Below are 26169 nucleotides of genomic sequence, written 5' to 3' on the forward strand. Positions count from 1 at the left end.
CTGGAGGGCTACAGTCCAGGGGGTCGCTGAGTTAGACACAACTGTTGTGACTTAGCACGCATGCACACAGCCTGCTGCAGCTGCCCAGTGAGGTGCAGGTACACGGTAGGGAATCAGGAACTGGGTCCTGATGGTTGCTCCCAGCAGGCTGCTCTCTCACTACTGAGGGACTCGGCTATGAAAACTCTCAGGTGCCACGTGAATTTCTTTTGTTTGAGGCCTTCCTGCATGCTCTGTCAGTGCATAACCCATAGACTCAGAAAGCGTGATGTTTCCTTTTGACTTCTTAGGTTGGCAGGCTAACACCTGTTTTTTTTAAATGAAGTTTGATTGAAACACAGAGCTTCCCTGGTGGCTCAGACGGTAAATAATCTATCTGCCTGCAATGCGGGAGACCTGGGTTCTATACCTGGGTAGGGAAGATCCCCTGGGGGAGGGCATGGCAACCCACGCCAGTGTTCTTGCCTGGGAAATCTCATGGACAGAGGAGTCTGGAGGGCTACAGTCCAGGGGGTCGCTGAGTTGGACACGACTGTTGCGACTTAGCATGCATGCACGCTCACAGCCTGCTGCAGCTGCCCAATCAGGTGCAGGTACACGGTGGGGAATCAGGAATTGGGCCTCCCAGCAGGCTTCTCTCTCACTAGGTGAGGGACTCGGCTATGAAACTCTCAGGTGCCACGTGAATTTCTTTTGTCTGAGGCCTTCCTGCATGCTCTGTCAGTGCATAACCCATAGATTCAGAAAGCATGACGTTTCCTTTTGACTTCTTAGGTTGGCAGGCTAACACCTGTTTTTTTAAAAGAAGTTTGATTGAAACACAGAGCTTCCCTGGTGGCTCAGACGGTAAAGAATCTGCCTACAATGTGGGAGACCTGGGTTCTATACCTGGGTAGGGAAGATCCCCTGGGGGAGGGAATGGCAACCCACTCTTGTATTCTTGCCTGGAGAATCCCCATGGACAAAGGAGCCTGGCAGGCTACAGTCCATGGGATTGCAGAGTCGGACTGCACTGAACAGCTAAGCACTAAAATGCATCCTTGCTGCTACGTATCATCTGTGGCTGTTCATTCACATATTACTTATGGCTGTTCTCCCATTCCTAGTAGTAGTGAGTCATCTGGCCCCCCGAGTCTAACGTATTTTCTATTAGCCCCTTAATAGAAAATATTTGCTGACCCCTGCCTCAGAGTGTAAGGTGAAAACCAGGTACAAGTGTGATTAAACGTTTCTGACTGTATTCATCTTTAAAAATGGCTGCTAAAATGTTACCCAAATAGTTGGGTTTCCTAGATACTCACTGAAAAAGAAGCTCTCGTTCTGAGTAGACGTCATTATTATGAGTGCATGCTAAGTGGCTTCAGTCATGTCTGACTCTTTGCGACCCTATGGACATAGCCCACCAGGCTCCTCTGTCCATGGAATTTTCCAGGCAGGAATACTGGAGTGGGTTGTCATGCCCTCCTCCAGGGGATCTTCCCAACCCCGGGATCAAACCTGCGTCTCTTATTTCTCCTCCATTGGTAGGCAGGTTCCTTACCACTAGTGATACCTGGGAAGCCCGTCATTATTATAGCTGTACCTGAATTTCTCCGGTTTTACTGTTTTGCAGGAAAGCAAGTGGACAGCTCGTGTTCAGGCTCTTCATCAAGAACACAAGAAAGAAAAGAGCCGGGTAAGATAAAGAAATGATTGGCCTATAAAAAGTGGGTCTTTCCGAAAAGAGTATTTGTTCTCTTTATAATAAAGATAAGATTTGTCCACTGAAAACAATTTGTAGATAAATGTATAACAAAAACTTAAATTACTTATAATTTGAATACCAAAGATAACCAGTGCTACTGCTTTGTTATAATTTCTTCAGTCTTTTTGATGCTGTAAATATGCTTCTTTAGGTATAGAAGCCCATTTACATAATTTGTCTCACAGTTTTAAAATTATGCTTTATATCTATAACTTTATACATTTTAATTTAATATATCCTAAGCATTTTCGATTTTTTTAATGACTCCATGATGATCTTATTGATGTATCATCAGTTATTTAATCTCTTCTTCATTGTTGATTACATATTTCTAATTTTTCTACATTACAGAGTGGCGATCTAAGTTTTGAATACAGGCCTACCTTGTTTTATTGCATTTTGCAGATAATTGTGTTTTTTTTATAAATTGAAGGTTTGTGGCAACCCTGCATTGTCAGATGATGCATTTTTTAGCAATAAAGTATTTTTAGTTAACATGTACATTGTTTTTTAAGACCTAATGTTATTGCACACTTAATAGGCCACAATGTAGTGTAATATAACTTTTACATGCAGTAGGATACTAAAAAATTCATGCAACTCATTTTGTTGCAATTTGGCTCTATTGCTATGATCTGGAACTTAATCCACAGTATCTCCAGGTCTATCTATAAAAATGAGGATTGTTCATATTAAAGTCACTTTTTAAGTCATTTAATGAAAACAAAAATTAATTGTAACACCTATTTCCTTTCTGCTAGGTACATCAGAAATTTAAGTGTTAAGATGCTTTTATAATAGTGCAAAAATATAAAATAAATTTATTTGAGATTTTTAGGTAGGAAAACATCTGTTTATTTTTTCACTTTAAATTGTATGTGTTTTGTAGTCCTTTGTATCCCCTTTTGGGCAAACAGGATAGACTGGGTGGCTGATAAACAACAGAAACTTATTTCTCATGGTTCTATTGCTCCAGCAATTGGACAGAAAGAGTTTGTTAAAGGGGAATAGTGGCTGGGCTATGAGTAGATATAACACCTAATTCATTTCTCCAACCTAACCCACCCTTCTGAGCTCCAGACGCAATAGCCAGCTTGGTACTCGGCATCTGCACAACTTCTTAAATGTGATGTGTCTAAAATGAAGTCCTTGGGTTTATTCCCAGACATCTTTTTCTTTTTGGTTGATGGCATCCTCGTCCAGTCAGATGCAGACATTGATTCCCATCTCCTCCTCAACTCCCAGTTCCAGGCTATTGATGGGTCCTGCCAAGTATCTCATGTCCATGTTCTTCCGGACATTTCTATGGCTTCCATTGCTTCTCCACTGAGCTCCCAGCATTTCTAAAAGGGCCCCCTATCCTGTCTCCCAGTTCCAGCCTTCCTCTCTTGTAATCTACTCTCTGCAGAGCAGACAGAACAACCTGGCTGCTCAGCTTGTCCTGATCCTCTCTCTTAACCTACTATTTTAGCTATGATGGCCTTCTGGTAATTTATAGAACACGCAGCCTTTTCCTCCTTGTACATGTGGTATTTTACTTCTGGGAGGTCCTTCCCCTTGCTCCTTACGTGTCTGGCTCCTTCCCCTCTGATTTCGTTTTCTCTGAAAGTGAAAGTGTTAGTCACTCAGTCGTGTCCTACTCTGTGTGATCCCATGGACTGTAGCCCACTAGGCTCCTCTGTCCATGGAATTCTTCAGGCAAGAGTACTGGAGTGGGTTGCCATTCTCCTCTTCTCCAGGAGATCTTCCCGACCCAGGGATCTCCTACATTGCAGGCAGATTCTTTACCGTCTAAGCCACCAGGGAAGCCCTAGTTTTCTCTGCTGTGTTGCAAATTACCACAGATTTAGTATGTCACAGTTTCCATGGGATAGAAGTCCAGGCACAGCTTAGCTGGGTCTTCTGCTTGGGGTTTCACGAGCTGCATTGGAGGTGTCAGCCGAGCTGTCTCCTCTGGGGCTCTGGGGCCTCTTCGAAGCCTGTTCAGATGGTTGGCAATGTGCAGTTCCCCACGGTCAGCTGTGGGAGTGAGGGTGGAGTGAGACCCTCAGCTCCGAAGTTCACAACCTGACTGTGACTTCTTCAAGGCCAATAGGAGAGCATCGCTCCTGCCTTCATTCTCCTTTAAGACACTTGAAATCACCCAAGACCACTCCATCCAGGGAAGCGATCCTCTCCCTTAATTATTGTCTTCACTTCACAAGTGTAACTCTGACTGATAACTATTTAAAGTAGTTTATTTGTTTACTTGTTTATTGTCTGTCTGTCCAGCCAGATCATTACCCTTTCGAGGGAAGGGCTCTGTTTACTCCTGCATTCTGTTCCCAGAATCTAATACTGTTCCTAAAATGTGCTCGTTGTTCTTGTTCAGTTGCTCAGCTGTGTTTGACTCTTTGCAGCCCCATGGACTGCAGCGTGCCAGGCTTCCCTGTCCATCACCATCCCCCTGAGTTTGCTCAAACTCATGTCCATTAAGTCAGTGATGCCATCTGACCATCTCATCCTCTGTCCCCCCACTTTTCCTCCTGCCCTCAGTCTTTCCCAGCATCAGGGTCTTTTCCAGTGAGTTGGCTCTTTGCATCAGGTGGCCAAAGTATTGGAGCTTCAGCTTTAGCATCAGTCCTTCCAATGAATATTCAGAGTTGATTTCCTTTAGGATGGATTGGTTGGATCTCCTTGCAGTCCAAGGGACTCTCAAGAGTCTTCTCCAACACCAGAGTTTGAAAGCATCAATTCTTAGGGGCTTACTAAATATTTGCTAAATGAATGCAGAAGGTTGATAGGTGGCCAACAAGGGGATCACTCAGCCTTTTTTTTTTTTTTTTTTTTTTTGTGGAGAGAGAGATGCTGATTGTAGGGGGCAGAAGAGCAGGGTGGAAAGAGCTGTCTTTTAGTGTGAGCGTGATATATGAATCCAGGTCCTCTTAACCTCGGGTCCCTGCTTATCTGCCGCGCTGCCTTGCTCGCCTGTCATTCTCGAGGCACTTAGCCAGCAGGGGAGGGAAACAGCCAGTGACAACTTAGAGCAGTTGCTTTTCTGTAAGAACCCTGAATCTTTCCTTTGAGATGCTCTAAGGCAGCAGTTCCCGAGACTCTTTTCTAAAATGTCCCCGCCCAACTCCACTCTCTGAGTGTCTGATTCGGCAGGTAAGTCTGGGACATGCAGAGTTTGGAAAAAAGTAAACACCAATAACAATGGCAGCAGACCCCAGATCATTGTGTTTCAGATCCATGGTTTGAACCACTGCTCTTATGATTTGAAGTCCTACTTTTATTCTTCAAGGCTTCTTTAGCACATGGGGGTTTAGGGACAGAAATTCAGGTTTCGTTTTCAATAGGGGATTTTAGCCCTTGCTCCTTTAATCCTCTTGCATTCCAGGCAGCTGTGGGAATTTCAGTGGCTTTCTGGCTAGACTACTGTGTAAGCTGTAGAGTTTTCCACTTGGCCCCTGCAGGTGGTGACAGAGAGGAAGGGAAGGTCTGGTTCTGAGGGAGGCACCTCGCCCCGTGTGCTGGGAGCATGGAGTTTTGGTGCTGCCACCAGGCTACGCTGCTCCCTTGTCTGTTGGCTTTGCTTATTCAGAAGCTCCTTGCTTCTCCCTTCATTCCTCCTAAACCCCAGCAGAGGGGCGAATTCCCTCAGGTTTAGTAATCAGTGCCCAAGACCTGACTATCAATTATTCCACATGATTGGTGCCTACTGTTCCTACAATGCACATATTGTATTTCTCTGCTTACAGGAAGTTGCATTTGCCAACTTTTTATTGCTTTACCTAAATTCTTGGCAGTCTTTTTTTTTTTTGGTTTTGTTTTAAAATAACAGTGGTAGGAGTTCAAAGGGAACCACAGGTAAACGGTGGCACACCCTTTTCCGCCCAACAGAAGACTCTCAGAGCTCGGGACGTTGTGGAATGGTCACGCGGTAAAAGGACAGCAGAATGGAGTGATGTGGCTGGTAGAGAAAAAAAATGTAAAACTCGCAGTGGTAGAAAGTCACAAGAAGTGAACTCTAGGACTTCCCCTGGTGGTACGGTGGATAAGAATCTGCCCGCCCATGCAGGGGACACAGGTTTGATCCCTGGTCCGGGAGGACTTCATGTGCCACAGGGCAGCTAAGCCCATGTACCTGCACTCTAGGGCCCGAGAGCCGCAACTCCTGAAGCCCACGTGCCTAGAGCCTGTGGTCCACAACTGGAGAAGCTACTGGAATGAGAAACCCAGGCACTGCAATGACGCGTAGCCCCTGCTCGCCCCAACTAGAGAAAGCCCCCCTGCAGCAATGAAGACCCACTGCAACCAAAACTTAATGAATTAATGAATTAAAAAAGGAAAAGAAATGAGCTCCAGGGCCACCAGCTTTTTGAAATAACTTCTGGCTAGTCCCCATCTTAGACTAGCACATTCCTCTCTCAGCAGACTCTTTCTGTACCTTCTTGGTCAGTTCTTAATTCCAGTATCAAAAGGATGCCATCCCATCATTTTTCTTATGTCCTCCTTCTTTTTGGGTCCTGCAATGAGTCCCCATATTGTTGATCCTAAACCTCCCCCCGAGACCTCTGGACATTTTTATTAGCTTCTCCTACTTTCCTGCTCAGGATTTCCCAGACTGTTTTGTGGGGGGCACTCTTACAGTGGTCTCTGAAAATGTGGGGAAGGTTCTTGAAAGTGTTTTTCTGCCATTGAGATTGTTGGCATCCATTGGGATATGTAAGGTTTCTTTCTAGTCTTTACTCAGGTAACCTTTGTAACTTGGTTCAACCTGTGGTTTGTCCGGCCTCATATGAGCACACAGCCCTTCAGAGAGAAGATCCTGCTATGTATTGATGGAGAGCTTTAACTTTTTGTTGTTGTTTTTGTTATGTGTCTGTTAAATGTAAATTAGATTGTTTTTAGAGTACTTTTAGGTTCACAGAAACATTGAAGAGGAAATACACAGAGTTTCCAAATACCCCGCCCCCCACACCCCTGCCATGTACAGCCTCCCGCATTATCAACGCCCTGTACCAGAGTGATACATTTGTTACAACTGGTGAACCTATATTGATATGTCATTATCCCCCAAAATCCACCATTATTTTAGGGTTCATTCTTGTTCACTCTTGTGAATAAGGATTCCCAAGTGGCGCATTGGTAAAGATCTGTCTGCCAATGCAGGAAGTGCAGGAGACACGGGTTCCGTCCCTGGGTCAGGAAGATTCCTTGGAGGAGGAAATGGCAGCCCGATCCAGTACTCTTTCCTGGGAAATCCCAAGGACAAAAGAGCCTGGCGGGGTACAGTTCATAGGGTCACAAAGAGTCAAACAAGACTGAGCAGCTAAGCATGCATACACAATTTCTTAACACATCTCGTGACACAGACACTAAGTTTGAGAGTGTGGACTTGGAAGACAGGAAAGCTGAGGTCTAGGCTCTTCCCTCCTCCAGCTGTCTGCATGTGGGTCAGCTACTTACCTCTCTAGACCTGAGTCTCCCCATCTGAACAACGGGGTCAAAACATGTATCCATGATGCTGTGGTGTAGGTTCAACAAGATGTGCTTAACGTTTTAGCCTCTAAAATGTGTTGAGTCTTTGTTTAAAAAACAAACGAACCTCTCCAGTTAGGAAATGCTGCTCCAGGCTCTCTTTGTGCGCCTCTCAACACAGTTACCCACCTTTTCTGACCTGCAGGTCCCTGTCTCCATTCCCAGGCCACAGGCTTGGAACATCCTTCGTGCCATTTACCAAGGGTTTTTTCTCCTCCTTTTAAGCAACATCTGAAATTGCTTTAAGAATGTTTCCTTGAATTTTTGAAACCAAATTCTTGTATTCTTTTTCAAAAAATATTTAGTTAATTAATTTGGCTGGGCTGGGTCTTAGTTGCAGCATGCAGGATCTTAGTTGTGGTCAGTGGGATCTAGTTACCTGACCAGGGATCAAACCGAGGTCCCCTGCATTGGGAGCACGAATCTTAGCCTTGACCACCAGGGAAGTTCTTTTCTTGAATTCTTGTCCAGAACTGATACTCCCTCTAGAGATGAATCTGTGCATCTTTGGATCTATCTGCCCTGTGCTTCCCTTCCTTCTCTTCCCTTCCTCCATCCATCCTTTCCACCCTCTCTCTACCCTTCTCCCTCCTCTCTTCCTCTTTTCCTCAACCCCCAACCCCCTTTCATTTCTCAATGAATATTTATTGAGAACCTGCCAAGGGACAGAGACTGCTAGGTGTATAAAATAATTAAGTTGGGCTCTCTGGCTGGGGGAGTATGCTTTCCAGCTGGGATGATATGTGTGGACTTGTAAGGACAGGACTGCCTGGGGTCGGAGTTGCTCTGCGGGTGGCCCGGTCCATTATCCTCACTCCACCCCATGTGATTTCATGTAATGGGTTACTATGCGGTTCACATGATCAGTGTTGTCTATTTTGGACCGTGAGCTCCCTGGGAACAGAGATCAAGCCCCTTGTAACAGCCAGGGCCTTGGGGACATGGTGATCAGAGAGTTAGTCAATGTGCAGATGACGTAAGCCAGTGAGAAGGTGGGGTGTGTACATACAAACTGCAGAAAGAAGAAATTTACATGCAGGTTCCATATGGATGCCTTTCTTCCTCGTTTTCTTGCAGCTCCTGTCACATATAGAGAAACTTCGAACTTCAATGATAGACGATCTAAATGCAAGTAATGTCTTCTACAAGAAAAGGATAGAAGAGTTAGGGCAGAGGCTCCAGGAACAGAACGAGCTGATCATCACTCAGAGACAGCAGGTATTTTGGTGTATATATATTGGCACCATTTTTCTGTAACCAGTGCAACTTATTTAAGAACATATGTCTTTAGAGCATTTGTAAGTTGGATAAGATGAAGATAGAATATATTCCCACCCCACCGTGGTTGTTTGTCCAAGTCAATAAAATAATTTTTTAAAAGGTATTTTTGAAATACTATAGAGCAATTAGATTTTTTCGGTTAAAAATCAGGATAAATGTGAAGGCACCTAAGAATTTCTTTCGCTAATTCCTTTGAGAAGCGGCTGAATCCAAATGCTGCTTTTCTAAAACTTTTGTCTCCATGTCATTAAAGTCCACATGTCCTGTGTCTTTGGGGCATTTAGTGAAAAGGTTCATTTACTGAGCTGAGTATCTGTTGATCATCCAGTACATCCCTGTCTAGTTTCAAACATGGATCGCTGAAAGACTCTTCTTCTTTACAGATTAAAGAGTTCACCAGTAAACCGTTAAACAGTGTCAGTGAACCCAAAGGTAAGTGGACCAGGATCCCAGTGCTGAAGGCAAGGTGGGCCATCCTAACAGTGTTCTGAACATTGGTGAATGTGGGGCTGAGACGGTTCATGGGTGCTAAGATGACATTCCTCTAGTTATTTTGACTTGGGAGCTCTGTTACCACAACCCAGAGAGTTGAAGAATTTCAAATACCTAATCTGTCATCAAATGGTCTCCTGTGCTTTTTATCAGAGTATTGTTATGCACATAATACATGCTCAGTAACTGTACCCTTGGATGAATGTGCAGTTAGATGACTTAGGATTAAAAGCACAGAGTCCAGAGGCAGGCTGGGTTCAGCTCCCATCTCTGGCACTTTGTAGCTTTGTGAGCCTCTGCCCCAGTTTCCTCAGCTCAGAAGCTGGAATATTAGTAGTATTTACATCATAGACTTGTTATGAGGATTAAATGGGAAAATGTATAAAGAGCACCTGTTAAATACTCATCAGTGTTGGCTATTGTTATTGATAGTAAACTCTTAATTATCCTAAAGTGCTATGGAGGCTTGATGCGCGATTCTTTGTCATGGTCGGCTGGGGTTGAGGGTTTGCTCTAAGCATAGTAGGGGGATATACAGCCTACTGAAAATAGCAATGATAGCCACCCATTTCCACAACATTCAGGAACTGGTCTAGAAGCGGGACTGGGAGTCAGAAGTATAGTCTCCCATCATAGCATCAAGCTTGCCTTCTGCCTGATTGCCTTCTGAGTGGTCCCAGTCTTGGTTCCCATCTGTCTCAGATAGTAGGGCATCTTTGTCTACTTGAGGGATGCCAACTAGGAATTGGTACTGGGTGTATGGGTTGCATTTCCTCCCTGTTTCTGGGGTCATGAGAAATGCAGGCATGTCTTGGAAACATTGCAGGTTCAGTTGTAGACCACTGCAATACAACCGGTAATCACAATACAGCGAGTCACACAATTTTTTTTATTTTCCAGTGTATATGAGTTATGCTTATACTATACCATAGTCTGTTAAGTGTACAATAGCATTATGTCTAAAAAAATGCACATATACTGTATTGCTAAAAATGCTGTCACCTGACAACACAGAGTTGCCGCAAACCTTCAATTTGTAAAAGTGCGGTATCTTCAAAGTACATTAAAGTGCAGTAAAATGAGATTGGCCTGTATGTTGACCTGCACACTTGGTTTCCTTGTTTTAAGATCAAGTTTTGGGAAGAGTGGTAGTTTCCTGTAACTTCTCTTGAAATAGTTACAGTTCAGACAATTAGGAATACCTGAATAATTGGGATAAATATTTGAAAAATAATTTTAGAAAAAGTTAACTTTGAAGGGATTTATGTTAAACATCTTTGTTGGGTAAGTCACTACATGTTGGTACATTTCATGTATTGTATTTTTGGGGAAAATATTAGGATGTACACTAGCAAACTATAACCCATAGCTTGTGGGTTTTGTTATTAATTTATCTTTTTTTATTTCAGGGAATCTTTTAACCTGGCAAACTTTTGAATCTAAGCCAACTGCCCCAACTGTACCAAGTAAGTTTCTGTAATAGGCTCAGGGTTCTAAAGATAGTTTTAAAGTGCTTAAACCCATATATAACTTCTGCTTATTCTTTTTAGAGATGATTCTTGGAACATCAGTGTGTCTGGAGATTACATAATGATCTATTTTGATTCCTGGCCTTGACCTGGTTCTAAAACCCACTATTATAAATGTCCGTGTGGTTTTGTGGTGGTTTTGGTTAGCCATACCTATTACCTTAACAGTTTGCCTAATAAAGGAATGGCTAAAAATTCCTTGGCGTCACCCCGGTGTGTGCTCTGGGTTTCCCAAGGCAAAGCACTGTGACGATATGACTGTGTGTCGTGACCACCACATTTTGGCATCTCTGAGACCCCGTGCTGCAGGGTTTGACCCAAGGCCCTTGGGTCAGTCACTCACAAAGTCACAGCACCGCTGTCTTCCAGAGCTGTCAGGATTTGGCTAGAATCCAAAAAGACATCATCTGTACAGTTGAGAAATGGATGGATTGTCTTCTTAATATTAGTTGAAATATTTTTGTTCCATTCAGGAAAGCGTGTGAACAGGATCTGAATACTAAGGGAGGGCCTGCCCCGAGGCCGGGCACGGAACGGCCACGCATGTGGGCCCAGGACTTGTAATGATGAAAGGACACTGATGAGCATGTTTGGGAACTGGGCACAATTGACTGGAAAGGGCTGATGGTTTTAAATGCTCAACTGCATCTTGAGGCCTGTTGATGTTGGTCCTGGAAGCTGAAGAGGTTGAGAGATGCTGAGGAGGAGAGGGCAGTTGAAGAGCAGTAGAGCTAAGGGGAGAACAGAAGCATTTCAGAGAAGTATGGAAAAACTACAAGACATTCAATTATTATTGTTTATATTTTAATTATACTTAGCACAATACGGGGGAGCCTGGTGGGCTGCCGTCTATGGGGTCACACAGAGTTGGACGTGACTGAAGTGACTTAGCAGCAGCAGCAGCAGCAGCACAGTATTGGAACTGTCATGCTAAGTTGCTTCAGTTGTGTCTGACTCTTTGCGGCCCCATGGATTGTAGCTCGCCAGGCTCCTCTGTCTATGGGATTTCCCAGGCAAGAATACTGGAGTGGGCTGCCGTGCCCTCCTAACAGGGGATCTTCCTGACCCAGGGATTGAACCTGCACCTCTTAGTCTCCTGCATTAGCAGGTGGGTTCTTCACCACTAACACCACCTGGGAAGCCCATTGAAACGATAACATGTTCCAATAAAACTTTATTTAGAAAAACAGGCAGGTGTTGGTGTGTCTTATAGACTGTAGTTTGTCAAACCTGGATCTAGCTTAGCAAGTTGCAGATGGGTTCGAAGGCCATATTTCCAGAATCGTTAGCAGTTTACCCATAGTTAGAAGTTGAACACTTTTACACTAGCCATTGTAAAGATGAAATTGTATGCCTACAGGGGTAGCTAGGGCTTGTGACCAGTATTTCTTAGATAGGATTAGAATTAAAGATCTGTTTTTAATAAGCTATGGAAAGAGTCAGTAAACTAATAGACAAATAGTTGAGAGAGGAACCTCAGATAGAAATTGTCAGTATTAGAAGAGAGGCTGTGGAATCTAATTTTCTGAGATATTTTGACGAGTGTTCAGTCTTACTTGAATCAGGTATACTCTTCTAAAGGCTGTAGCTAAATTAATGCCTTTAAAAGGTGTCTTTCAGCCCAGTGATTGGGATAGTCTTATAAATTGGTTTATTGTACATGAACATCCATAGCAGCATTATTCTTAATAGCCCCAAAGTGGAAAAAGCCCTAATGGCCATCAACTAATGAATAGATAAATAAAACGTGGTTTATCTACAAAATGGAATGTTATTTGGCAATAAAAATACATGCTAATGCTGACACGTGCTTCAACATGGATGAAACATGAAAACATGATGCTAAGTTAAAGTAAGCGGACTACAGAAGGTCGCATAACTAATTATATGATTCCATTTGTAAGTAAAGACCAGAATAGGCAAATCCATAGAGATCAGATCAGATCAGATCAGTCGCTCAGTCATGTCTGACTCTTTGCGACCCCATGAATCATAGCACGCCAGGCCTCCTTGTCCATCACCAACTCCCAGAGTTCACTCAGACTCATGTCCATCGGGTCAGTGATGCCATCCAGCCATCTCATCCTCTGTCGTCCCCTTCTCCTCCTGCCCCCAATCCCTCCCAGCATCAGAGTCTTTTCCAATGAGTCAACTCTTCTCATGAGGTGGCCAAAGTACTGGAGTTTCAGCTCCAGCATCATTCCTTCCAAAGAAATCCCAGGGCCGATCTCCTTTAGAATGGCCTGGTTGGATCTCCTTGTAGTCCAAGGAACTCTCAACAGTCTTCTCCAATACCACAGTTCAAAAGCATCAATTCTTCAGCGCTCAGCCTTCTTCACAGTCCAACTCTCACATCCATACATGACCACAGGAAAAACCATAGCCTTGACTAGATGAACCTTTGTTGGCAAAGTAATGTCTCTGCTTTTGAATATGCTATCTAGGTTGGTCATAACTTTCCTTGATAGAAAGTAGATCTTTGATTGCCCGGGCCTGCAGGGAGGGAGAGATGGGGCTAATAAACGTGGGTATTTGGGGAGGTGTACATGTAATGAGTATGTTCAAAAACTTGAGAGTGGTTGTGGTTGTACACCTCTGTGACTGTATTAAAACCCACTGACTTGTATATTTGAAAAGGGTGGATTGTATATCAAATTGTTATAAATTTGGTTTAGGTTAGTTGGTGCTATCTTTGTCATTTGAAACATTTGTCCCCTCATGATCTGTATATTAATATACCTTGACTAATTTGATGAATACTCAGTTTATCCTCATGTTCAGATGTAGATGCTGTAAATACAGGACCCTGTAATTACATTTTTATGCTTTTTCAGTGAATGCCCCAGCCGCCCAGACACTGGATGCGAAGTCAAGTCTACCAATGGCACATGGTAAGTTTCAGCAAAGTCTCAGCGTTTTATATACAGTTTCCACCTGAGTTAGATAACTTATTAACTGCAAAGTGCTTCTGTGGGGGTTATTTATGCAAACAAAACATTTTGATGAATGCAGAACAGTTAATAAAACTGCAGTCTTCCTATGTAATGTTACTATGAACTAGTCAAACCTACCAGGCATAAAGTAGAAAATGTATCTATTGCTGGGCTCACAAGTAGAGATTTTTAACTCTGAGTAGTTCTTGGAGCATCTGTGATTTTTGGTGGAAAGTAGTAGGTATCGGGTAAAAGGGTGACTTTCCTACTAGACCAGCCAACCAGCACATGCCACAGGGCATACGTGATTGTTTGTATAACTTTCAATGTGGAAGCCAGTCACCTTTTTTAAGCAAACAGTTTCAGGGATTGGTTGAGAAAATCTAGAAAAGACACGTGATGGAAACCAAAGGAAAAAGTAGGACCCCCTGGATGAAATTACTGCCAGGATCCAGGTCTTGGACCAGGTCACAGGGTAATAATTGTTATTAACATGATCCAGTAGACAGGGTGAATATTTATAAACATATTTTTATACAACTAAGGTACTAGCAATTTTTATGGTATGTTTTCAATATATTGTTTTCCTGTGGTCTGCTGTGTGTTAAGTGATTTAAAGTGGGAGGGGGACCATCTTTGTCCTGTCTTACCTACAAATGTTTCTGGAATCTAATGATTACTTTATTCCACTTCTCTATTTAGCCTTTTACTTTGGACTTAAATCCATGGCCAGTTGAGTTGGATTTTTTGTCTTCAGAAATATTGTGGTTCACGTATGATGGCCTTTTGTAATTATTCTCTTTACTCACTGACTGATTCATGAAGTGTTTACTGCCCCTGATTTTTTTTCTAAGATCATTTCAGGGGGATTGGTTCCCTTGGGCATGTGTTTGTAATACGTAATGCATAAATTCTTCACATATTGGATGTTATCTTCAAGTGTTTAGAACATGCAGGGTTTTTTTCCTTTGAACCAGTAACAGAGAGAAATATATGAATATATTCAATATGAATTATATATGAATATAGGAGGAAATCATTTCTAACAATTATTGTCTATTCATATTATTTATGTCAGGTTAATATCTCTCTGTTGCCTCCTTTTTTAGGGTTGATTTTTATAAGGCATTGCTGGCTATTTCTTTTTGTATATCAACATGTATTTTAGTTTCTTTTGTTTCCCCTTTGTTTTTGCTAGCTTCCTATCTGACATTATATGAGGGCCGTGTTTTCATTGTTTTATATTTTCGGTGCCCGAGCAGGGACACGTATGGTAGGCATGGAATGCTATCTGGGGCTGATTCCAGGGTCCCAACAAGTCTGTCAGTTTTAGAGCATCGTGTTCCATGTGGGTCCCGCCCTGCCCAGGCTGGGGCTGCATGAATTAGCCATGCTCCCTTGCTGGCATCTGCTGTGATTGAAATGCTCATTTTAAATGCCAGCCTGGCATGAGGCCCACAGCCCTTGGATTGGGATCAAAGCTGATTTGTGGGCATCTCAATGGTTAGGAGTGAGGACCCGGCTTGGCGGGGGCCCACTGCCCCCGCCCCAAGGCATGGCAGTTTCCCAAGGTGCTGGGGGTTGGGGGGCAGGAGGTTGGAGAGGACAGGGAGGGTTGGTCACGGATTGCACAACATTAATTAGCCCAGCTTCCTCTCTGTCTTTCCTTTTGTTCTATCATAAACCTCGATGAGGTCCTTTACCATGAAAAATCTCATGATTACTCACCAGCTGAGGTTGGGTTCCCCGAGACACAGGCTGCGGGGTGGAGGTTTGCAGGTGAGATTTGGGCACTGCTCTCAGATGACACCCGTGAGAGAAGCAGGGTTGGGTGTTAAAGGGACGTTGATCTCAGAGGCAGCTGCAGTAGAGGTCTCAGCAGGTCTGACTGGGGGTTTTAGAGCTGGGAGAGGCATTCTGGAGTTGTCCAGAGTCGAGGTGAACACTTATAAGATATGTGTTGCCCTAGGGAGAGGGGTACTAGCTGCTCCTCTCCGTGGAGACAGGCAGAAATTAGCAGCAAAAGGTGGCAGGAGAGCACTGGATGTGAATTATTGGTGCCGATGAATTTGTTGACAGAGTGGGGAATGTGCAGAAGAGATTGGAGGGATGCTGGTTGAGGTTGCTTATGGCAACCACTGAGTGATAGACTGAAGCTGTTTGGGTCTTTCTTGTGGCATTTCATAGCTGTTGAATGTTCAGAGACTGAGCATGGCAGGATTGGAGAGCTGGGCTGTAGGAAGAATTCAAAGAATCTGAGCTGGGAGATCAGTTGGTGATGTTAGACATAGTCTGAGAGATTCCTAGTCTGTCCTTGAATGGTCTCCTCTCCTTTTTGACAGGCTTCCCAGGTGGCTCAGTGGTAGAGAATCTGCCTGCCAAGCTGGAGATGTGAGTTTAGTCCGTAGGTCAGGAAGATCCCCTGGAGAAGGAAATGGCAACCCACTCCAGTATTCTTGCCTGGAGAATCCCATGGACAGAGGAGCTTGGTGGGCTACTGTCTGTGGGGTTGCAAAGAGTCGGATACAACTGAGCAACTAAGCAACAAGAGATTCCTTACCTAGGGATTGGGGTTACAGTGATGAAATGGGAGGGAGTGACCATAACAGCCGTTCTATGGGATTGGTGGAAAGGCTGTGCCAGTGATTGGAGAGCAAAGGAGAGAGAAAGGCTAGAACATGATGAGCTCAGGTTCTGGCTGGACGATGTCTGGAAGACAAACCCCACGGGCATCAGTGGGACGGCATTGGAGCTTCATGGCCAAGAGCCTGGAGTTTGGAAAGAGTCTGGATTCATGGTTGAGTCATGAGACCGTGGACTTGGGTTTCCTTGTTTGCCAGATGGGGAGAAGAGTCTTGGCTACTCCACTGGGCTGTGGTCAGGGTGGATGAGGCAAGGCCTTTGGAGCAGAAGTTGCTGAGCATGCACGGGCTAAACATTAGCTTCTAGCGTGGGGCGATGAAGTCCAACAAAGTCAGCCAGTGGAGAAAGGGCTGGGTGAAGAACTGGGATTTTTTCTTCTGGAGATAATGGTGGGAGACTGACAGAAAGATTTTTCTGGAAGCCTCTGAGCATTTCAACTCAGCTCAGGACAGAACTGGAGGCTGGACCTATGGCTTATAAAGCATGAAGATGGCAGGCCTTCCGTCCCAAATCTGGGACATCAGCCTGCTTTTGGTGCTCTGGGGTCTGGTCAACCTCGCTTCCTCAGCCTTTATTATTGTAGGAGTCCAGATTCAGAAATCTGTCCTTCCCCTGCCTTCTGCACCACTGCAGGAAATGTCAGGTTTTGACCATTAATCCTGACTCAAGAAAGATAATTCATAGGATTATCCCTATAATATAATAAGTTTGTATATTATGATATTATAAGATTTTATAAAAGTTTTCCTTATAACTTTTATTTTTGTCTTTTTCAGAAATTTCAATAAAATATAAACTGTGACTTAAAAAATGAAATTAGCTATCCTCTTAAATCTCTGTTTTCAGCAGTTCAAATTAGGAGAATACTTGTGTAATCTTACTTTTTTTAATTTTTAAACTTTTTATTGAAGTATAGTTAACATATAACATTATATTATTTGCAGGTATACAATATAATGATTTGATATTTGTATATGTTGCAAAATAATCACCACGTCTAGTTAATGTCCACCACCACCCATAGTTACACATTTTTTTTCTTCATCCTTATAATTTTAAAATCTTGATGCTGAATAATAAATTCAAAAGCACATTTGTGGTGTTCACCACTTGTGTTACAGGGTTTGAATCACATGCTCCTTTGTGGTGCAGCCATGTTTATGTTCCAGAATTAAAGTGGAATCCTATTTACTGATAGACTGTGTGCTGACAGTTCATTTGAAAGTAGTTCAAAATGCATTTCTCCCATGTAGTCAGTGTTAGAGATGTTGACTATATTGCTGAACTAGCTGTAAGAACCTAGTTATAAATACTTAAATATAGCTATTAGATACATATGTGTGTGTGTGTATATGTATATATATTTGTATATGCCTAAAATAGAGTACCAGAAATACCCTTTAATAAATTAGAAGACCTTCAAAGTAGGAGGTAGTAAATCTGAGATAATACATGCGAAGCACTTAGGTCTGTGCCTGGAAGCCCAGGGAGTAATCACTGGCCACTATTACCCTCCCCAGTCACCCACCGTGGGGTCAGGTGGTGGAATGAAATGGCTTCCGTTTGTGGGAACAGGTGGAGAGCTCTCTGTTCAGGCAACCTGTGTCAGCCTCCAGGCTGAAAGTGAGTGAACCAGGCACCTCCTAAGCCAGACTTTTGGTTGCATTTCCCTCTGTGCCTAAAGCCTGACTGCTATGGTTAGTTAGACCTTCAGCCAACCCTGACCTCCTATTCCCTCTGCTGATAGATGGGGTTTGCTTTATCCATGCTGCCCTGGGTTTTCTTGTGTGTGCACGGTGGCATTTCCCCAGGAAGTCACCCAGAGACTTCATCTCCCCACTCACTCTTCTGGGGTGGGATTGGGAAGAGCCCACCTTCGTCTGTCATCCGTTGATGACAGCTTCACCCCGTTGATTCTCTGGGAGCACGTGAAACATTGTTTAGGGACATAGAGGTGTATGATGAGAGTGGGTCTAAGTCCTCCTGCTCACCCCAAGAGACCTCTCCTTGCCCTTCTACTATTCTGGTCCTTCCACTCGAAGGCCCTGGGGCGAACAAGAAGTGGGAACCCCAGGGCCCTGGGAATTTGTTTTTATCTTTGGAAATTGAAATTTTTTCAATAATTTTCTATTTAGCTACCTGATTAAGATATAAGGAAAAAATATATATATGATATAAGGAAAAATATAGATACAAGATATAAGGAGATATATATATGATATAAGAAAAATATATAAGAGATAGGAAATATATATATATAATATAAGGAAACTATGTCTGTGTCAAAAATATTTTTAGGGATAAGTGAAGAAGAACTTCTGCAGTTGTGTCCTTGTGCTTTAAAGAAATCATGTCTGGCACTAAGTTGATGAGCAAGAAATTTTAACCTAATTACTTAAAAATATAATTTCCTGAGAGTGAGTTAACAGAAAATACATAGAAAGGGCGGATACTGTGGAAAAGTAACCAGCTTTAACTGACTGCCTTGCCTTAATTTTTTTTCCCCATTTCAGGCCTGCTATTTCAGGCCTGGTTAAAGTACTATGGAACAATGTCTTTCAAAATTGTTTGAAAGGAACTAATTTTACTTTGCTGTTGTCCTGTCTGTACTATTCTTATTTTTCCTCATTAATAGAACAGGCATTCTCATCGCACATACTGGAACCAATAGAAGAACTTTCAGAGGAAGAAAAAGGTAACCATGAGCTTGATCAGGGTTTATATCTGCATCAATCACATTTAGATGCTAAAACCCAAGCTTTGAAAATACTTGAATTTTATTGTAGTGTATCAAAATTAGGAAGGCATTTAGGTTTGGTTTACATTTCCAGTCTGTCTGTCGTATTCTGGCATCTTGTTCCTGTAATGTGCTGTTATAGTTCCGCCCTGCCTTACTGTTTTTTAGCATATGAGTAAGAAATTTTCTATGTCAGGGAACTTGAAAAAAAAATTTAAGCCATATGTCAATGCCAAGACTTTCTGATCAGGTGACAAATTGACACAATTGTGTGCCAGGTTATATAAAAATTATTATATAAAAATATTAATACCACAGTAGTCATAAAGTGCCCATTTCAAAAATTGTTTTTAATAGCAAGGAAGGCATAATGTCTAAGCTCTGAATGTGGAATATTTATATGCAGAATATCTCAATGGCAGAATTTGAGAGCTGTTATAGGTTTGGGGAGTTAATTAAAGTTATTACTGCTTCCTCATTTTATTTGGCAGTAATAATAAAAATTATTTCCTATCAACTAATTTTTAAAGTTTGTGAACACTTATTTACATTATTAATAGTATTTTCTAATGACTTAGAGATCCTAAAACAATTATATTTGGATCAGTTTATCATAATTTTCTCCTTAGTAATGCTTTACCATGTTTTACTTCTTTAGGAGAAAGCAAATTGTTAATATTTATATGGGCTGTGGTTGTATCATTTTTGTTAGGAAGAAAAGTAAAATTATACATCCTAATATGTAAATTCTTAATGTTATAACTTCTGTGTTCTCTAGACTTGTCCCAATTTTTTTTTTTTTTTTTTTTGTATAAGGATACAGATTGAGAAGGGACTAAATCACGCATATCTGTAACATCTGCATGATGTGTTTTCTCATTTTACTTGCATGTAACATGCTTGCTCTTTCATAAGTATCATTTATTGATGTCCAGAACACAAGATCCCTTATTCTTGGAAGAATCCCAATGAAATATGTCAGGAGGTTCATAGATAGGGTCCAGAATTTTGAAACTAGCGTCTCCAATTACATAGTTCGTACTATTTAAAATGAGTCAGCCAGGTTCCAAGAGGAATCCTGGTTTGTCCATCATCACCATTTCAGTTCCAAGTTTCACCCACTGCATCTTCTGCCTGGGCTTCTTTTAGGTTTCTTCTACTCAGACAATGTAAGGTTTGTGTTGTTGATGGCAAACACCTTCATTGGCTCTTGCCACATTTAGGGAACCAAGTTGGGAAACTCATCTTTGCCACCTCCTTGTGTTCAGACACAGCTCTAGTGGAGATGGGTGAGTGCTGAGGACCACTGGGATCAACTGAGTCCCAGCGCTCTGTTACAGAAACCAGTGACTGCATCTTTCTAGTGCCTCTGTGGAGCCAGCCGGCTAGCAGCAGACTAATTGCCATCAATAAATTCCTCAGCTTGTACTAACATTTGCAGACAAATGCTTGTGCAGCTGAATTTTGGCAATGATTTGCAAAAACACTACACCTTTTTACCAAGAATTAACTCATCCTTTGAGGCAGACTTGATCTCACTTCCGTTGGATGTTAGAATGCGAGGGCCAGGAGGGATCTCAGGGGTTATTTTATTTTTCAGAAACATGAAACACAAGGGGATTAGGAGCTTGCTCCAGGTCATTGAGTTTAATTAGTGACAGTGGCTGGGACTAACGTCCAGGTTTTCTATTTTCCATGGTTTAATGCAAAGAACAAAGTGATGGAGGAAGGCAAACAGGTCCAGCCTTTGCAGGACTGGCTGGGTGGCCTTTGGGGAATTCTCTTACCTCTCTGGTTTTAGAGTCCTGTGAATAATGAGGAAATTGAGTACTAGACGATCAAGTCCCTTCCAACTCAGAAATTCTGTTGTGTTGCTTTTTGTTTTGTTTAACTACTTGCTTTGTGCTACAATTATTTGCTTACCATGAATGGTATGGTGCGTTAATGAGTCTGATATAACTGATTACATGTATGGGCTATTATGCGTTAGCCTGGCCATCTGCTTGGGCATGCTTTACATTTTTTAATTAGAGGAAATGCAGATTTCTAGAATAGTTTGTCTTGATCTTGGTGAGACAATATGTGCTTTATTTAAAATCTTCAGTTCTGATCATCTTTCAAGTCATTCATTTCACCTTTACAGAAAAGGTTTATCTTTATTATTTTCATATCTATTCTACCTTCTTTGTCTTGCTTCTGTCTTGCCAGCCCCAGGCTCATAAGACTTCTTCAGTATAAAAGTTTTTCTAATTATTCACAAATGACTTTCCAAAGTGATCACCCACTTATGAAGGAATTTAAGGACAGAGGGAAATCTCCCATCATTTGGGGGAACCTAGGCATCAAAATGAACTTGCCATCAGGGCTGAAGGTGAACTTGGATGAGCCAGCAAATGAATTCAGTTACCTCTATCAACAGCCTTGCAACTCTTCTAGACTGTGGCCAGTCTGTTCCGGGTGTCACGTGACCCCTGCTTGTGGCCCCATGTCCCGGAGCCTCTCTTCGGACTGGGCTTCTGTGTTGTTTCCTTTATATCTGAGGTGCTGGCCAAAGAATTGTCTTTGCCTAATTGAGACAGGAGGTGCTTCTGTTTCAACAGTAGCTCTATGACTTCCAGGCTCTCTCTTGGTACTTCTTTTTCTTTCAGCCCTAGACAGTTGCAGGCTTGATGGCCAACCAGCAGCCAGAGTCAGCGACAGCCATGTCTGCGGCTAAGCCCTCTAGGTTTTGATGGACTCAGTTCCTAGGGCAGAAGTTCTTTTTTTTTTTTGTAGTTTTAGAATATTGGGAAAACAGCAGCATAAATGCTGAGAATATAAAATTTAAGATTACATCTGACTTTTATCCATATAGACTCATATAAAATTTCATAATTTTGATTTAGCAAGCCATGGTAGCAAAGTGTAGAAAAGCATCATCATGCAGGTTTTTCCCTTCTATATAATGGACCAATAATAATGTGGCTAATTTTGCCTGAAATTTGTTAATAAGGGACAGAAATATTTTTTACTGTTGGAATTGAACTAGTGTTTAGAAAGCATCTTAACCAAAAGGCATATTGTTAAGATATTCTTCAAATCCACGTGCCATGGGAACCTAAAAGTCCCATCTGCTGAGGCAGGTGAGACCTTGAAAGAATGGGGTCTCTGTGGGGACCTGTAGCCCCAGACCTGGGCAGTGGCATTTGGTGCCACTTTCTTTGGGTGAAATGCTTTTGTTAGGAGAACAGGCTTCAGAGTGACGATAGTACCATCATCACCTTCTCCAGATCTGCCTGTGATGTTCACTAAGGGTCTGAACTGCCCAGCACTGAAACTGTTTCCTAAGCCTTCATTTTCCTTTGACATAAGCACTCGGTTGTTCAAGGTCATACAGTCCTGCCCCTTTCTCCAAACCTTCTTAAACTTAAGACATTTTTTTCTGGAAGGAAATAAAAGGAATAAGGAAGGACACATTAAGAGACTCTGTCCTGTTATTTTTTGTTTCAAACTTCAGGTTGTTTTAAGCAAAATATACTTTTCCTAAGACTTTTGTCAATTTCTTTTTCATTTTGGTAAGTATTTTGAGGGAGATCATAATCTTCACATTTTGAAATTTTATGTGAACTTAACATCCACTAAATTCATTACATAAAACTTAATTATTTAAAAGAAATAAGGCTTTTTCTTCATTAGATGATACCTAAATTCTAACTGGATTTAGGAGAGATGATTTTTTAGGAAGTAGTAAAAATAATTTTAGGATAAAACGTTAAACTTTTAAATACTTTTTTTTTTCCCATTTTGCTTCCCTAGAGACTTATTTCTCACATTACTTATCTAGCTATAATTTGGTTGAGTAATCAAGAAAAAGTCTTTGAAGATCCTGAAGTTTTGAAGCAGGCTTAAGATAATTTTAACAGCTATAATACTTATGGATTATATATTGTGCTGAATGACTAAAATATTCAAAGACCTGAAAACATTATAAATGCTTGCTTGCTGTTTAGAAGTTGTGTTTTGCCATTTTCTGCTTAGAGGTTTGATACATTTGTTTAATTCCTTTTAACACATTATAAAAACCTTATTTTAGGAAGAGAAAATGAACAGAAATTATATGACAACAAGATACATATAAGGAAAACTTTGAAGAATAACCCTTCCCTCACTAAGGAAATAAGAACCGTCTTGGAGCAGAGTTTGGTGGAGAAACTGGAAACCTTGGGAATTAATGCAGTAAGTTCACCCACTTTGGGAATATTTACTGGTTAGTTTTGTTTTCTAAATAATAAATGATCAGAGAAGAGGAGGTGGCATGTCAGTTCTGTTACATTTGGAGACCAGAGCCTGATGCGACATGATTCATTAAACACTTTGCTGGCATTCACCGTGTGCCTGACACCTTTCAGAGAGCTTTCCCAGTGTTAACTCATTTAAACCTAGAGATTGATCTCTAATGTAAGTGGCAGTCAGTTCATCTGCATTTTGCAGAGGTGAAGTCAGTGATTCAGGTCACACGTTAGTGATGAAGGAGCCAGGATTTGCCTCTAGGCAGTTGCAGAGCTGCTTACATTCTGATGTTAGCTCCAAACTATGTCTATTACAAAATCAGCAGCACTTATTAAATGAATGGGTGAATGAATTGTATTTCATGGTGTTGCCAGATTGAATAGTTGCATACATGAAATACACAAACTTAATTGAACAACCTGAATTTATATATTCCTGTTTCTGCATATGAGTATACATATTACATGTGCATGTATGAATGTGTAATGCAAAAGTATGCATACATCTGTGGGTGATTTATGCAGTGGTGTGCACATGGACACGTGTGCACTGTGTACATGCACTGCATGCATGTTTATGTGTACAGATGCACGTGCTGTGTTTGTGTATGTTGATCGGTGTATATAGGTGCAAGAATCTGTATGCATACATGTGTATATGTGTGTCTACATATGTGCATACATTTGTGTGTATCTGAATGTATGTGTGTATACAAAGATGTGTATTTACAGATTTGTATGTCTGTATGTGGTGTGTGTGTGTATGATCTGTAACTACCACCCAGGTCAAGAAATCCTTCATTTCCAATATCCTAGAAGACTCTGGCTTTCCTAAGTCGATATTGCTCCATACTCCCCAACCAGAGGCAATGGCTATTTAGATTTAGTTTTGTTTGTTCTTAAACCTCATATGAGTGGAATCCTACACCGTGTAGTATTTGTGTCATTTGTTTTGCTTATGATTTTTCTTTAAGATTCATTCGTATTATTTCATTTTACATAGTTTGTACTATAATACTGTGGTGTATAAATACACTACATTTTATCTGTTCTCCTGTTGAGGGCCATTTGGATTTCCAGTTTGGGGCTTTTGGGCTTTACATTCTTGTACTGTCTTTTGGTGGACATGAACATTCCTTTCTCTTGGATGTATATCTAGGATTGAAATTTCTAGTTTTAGTAGGTGTAGCCAAATAATTTTCCAAAGTGTAAACATTGACATATCCCTATGAGTGTGTGAGAGCTCCTGTTGTAGCTGCATATGGTTTTGGGGTTATATGTTTTATTTGGGACATTTACTTTTATCCTATAAATATAAAAACACCCTTTTTTACTTTTCCTTTTTTTTTTAATTTTATTTTTAAACTTTACAATATTGTATTAATTTTGCCAAATATTGAAATGAATCCTCTACAGGTATACCTGTGTTCCCTATCCTGAACCCTCCTCCCTGCTCCCTCCCCATACTGGGTCGTCCCAGTGCACCAGTCCCAAGCATCCAGTATTGTGCATCGAACTTGGACTGGCGACTCGTTTCATACATGATATTATACATGTTTCAATGCCATTCTCCCAAATCTCCCCACCCTCTCCCTCTCCCACAGAGTCCATAAGACTGATCTATACATCAGTGTCTCTTTTGCTGTCTTGTACACAGGGTTATTGTTACCATCTTTCTAAATTCCATATATATGTGTTAGTATACTGTATTGGTGTTTTTCTTTCTGGCTTACTTCACTCTGTATAATAGGCTCCAGTTTCATCCACCTCATTAGAACTGATCCAAATGTATTCTTTTTAATGGCTGAGTAATACTCCATTGTGTATATGTACCACAGCTTTCTTATCCATTCATCTGCTGATGGGCATCTAGGTTGCTTCCATGTCCTGGCTATTATAAACAGTGCTGTGATGAATATTGGGGTACACGTGTCTCTTTCCCTTCTGGTTTCCTCAGTAAAACACCCTTTTTTAATGTAATGCATAGTTTTTTGTTTACTTTTTTGTCTATCTGGGCTTTAACAATTAAGTTTGGAAACACTGAGTTGGGGATCTAAATTTATTTCCAGTTGGATCAGTTGTTTCAATATCTTTTGTTGAATAACCCACCCTTTGTTTGTTTGTTTGAAATAGCAGTCATAAAGGACATCTTTATATACATTTGGATTTATTTTTGGATGTTCAATGATTTTATCCTTTCAATTTTTTGGTATTTGTTTGCTAACACCATACTGGTTTAATTTTAGTACCTTTGTCCTGTATTTTAGTATCTGTTATAGGCCATGCCTTTTTATTACTCTTATTTCAAAAATGTCTTGGCAGTTCTTTCATATTTTGTTTTCCAGTGAACTTTAGAAACAGCTGCTGCAGTTCCAAAATAATCCTTGCTGGTATTCTGATTGGAATTGCTTTAAATGTTGTGTATTATTTAGGAAGAATTGACATTTGTACAGAATTGTGTCTTTGCATCCAGCATCAGGGTATAGGAAGACAGGCGCTGAACACTGCTCACACAAACAGCTGGTAGATCCATAATGATTATAGGATGTGAAATGAAGGAAAAGTAGAAGGGATTGAATAATTGAGGTCAGAGAAACTGCTTGGAGGTGGCAGTCGATCTGATGATGAAGATTACTGCCCTGGGCAGCTGGATGGGTGGTGGGGCCACTTCCTGGAATGAGGAAGACTGAGGGAAAGGTGGGGGAGGAGATGGGAGTGTGTGTGTGACACTGATATTGAATAAATGAATAAATCACTCTTTAACTGATTTTCGTCTTAGAACCTTTCAAATCCTGAAGAATTTTCTCAAGTCACCTCTTAAATTATGGCATTTTCATAATTGAAAGCCTGATGATTTTTCTCTTACCTGTGGCATAACTAGCCTTGAAGTTTTTCATTGTGGCATCAGTCTCCTTTTCTGCTCTCCTCACCTGTTCCTTTGTAGCATTAACCCCTGGACACCTTGACCGGTACTGCCTCATTGGCTGCCTTCCCCACAAGGTGCCCCATCTGATCCCAC

At 41.5% G+C, this 26169-nt stretch overlaps 1 protein-coding gene across 6 annotated transcripts in view; it reads left to right on the top strand.

Moving 5' to 3' along the window:
- The window catches only part of DZIP1 (DAZ interacting zinc finger protein 1), a 53460-nt gene that overhangs the window by 14941 nt on the left and 12350 nt on the right, over positions 1-26169 (top strand). For 5 of the 6 annotated variants that reach the window (XM_070380813.1, XM_070380817.1, XM_070380814.1 and 2 more), the window contains 7 exons: positions 1613-1675; positions 8345-8485; positions 8932-8980; positions 10450-10506; positions 13404-13460; positions 18781-18840; positions 22955-23097. In XM_070380813.1, the coding sequence (XP_070236914.1) occupies positions 1613-1675; positions 8345-8485; positions 8932-8980; positions 10450-10506; positions 13404-13460; positions 18781-18840; positions 22955-23097 (570 nt within the window). The remainder of the gene's footprint in view (positions 1-1612; positions 1676-8344; positions 8486-8931; positions 8981-10449; positions 10507-13403; positions 13461-18780; positions 18841-22954; positions 23098-26169) is intronic. The other variant, XM_070380816.1, reaches the window with a different exon arrangement.

Source organism: Bos mutus, chromosome 12 (assembly GCF_027580195.1).
Source record: "Bos mutus isolate GX-2022 chromosome 12, NWIPB_WYAK_1.1, whole genome shotgun sequence".
Classification (NCBI taxonomy): Eukaryota; Metazoa; Chordata; class Mammalia; order Artiodactyla; family Bovidae; genus Bos; species Bos mutus.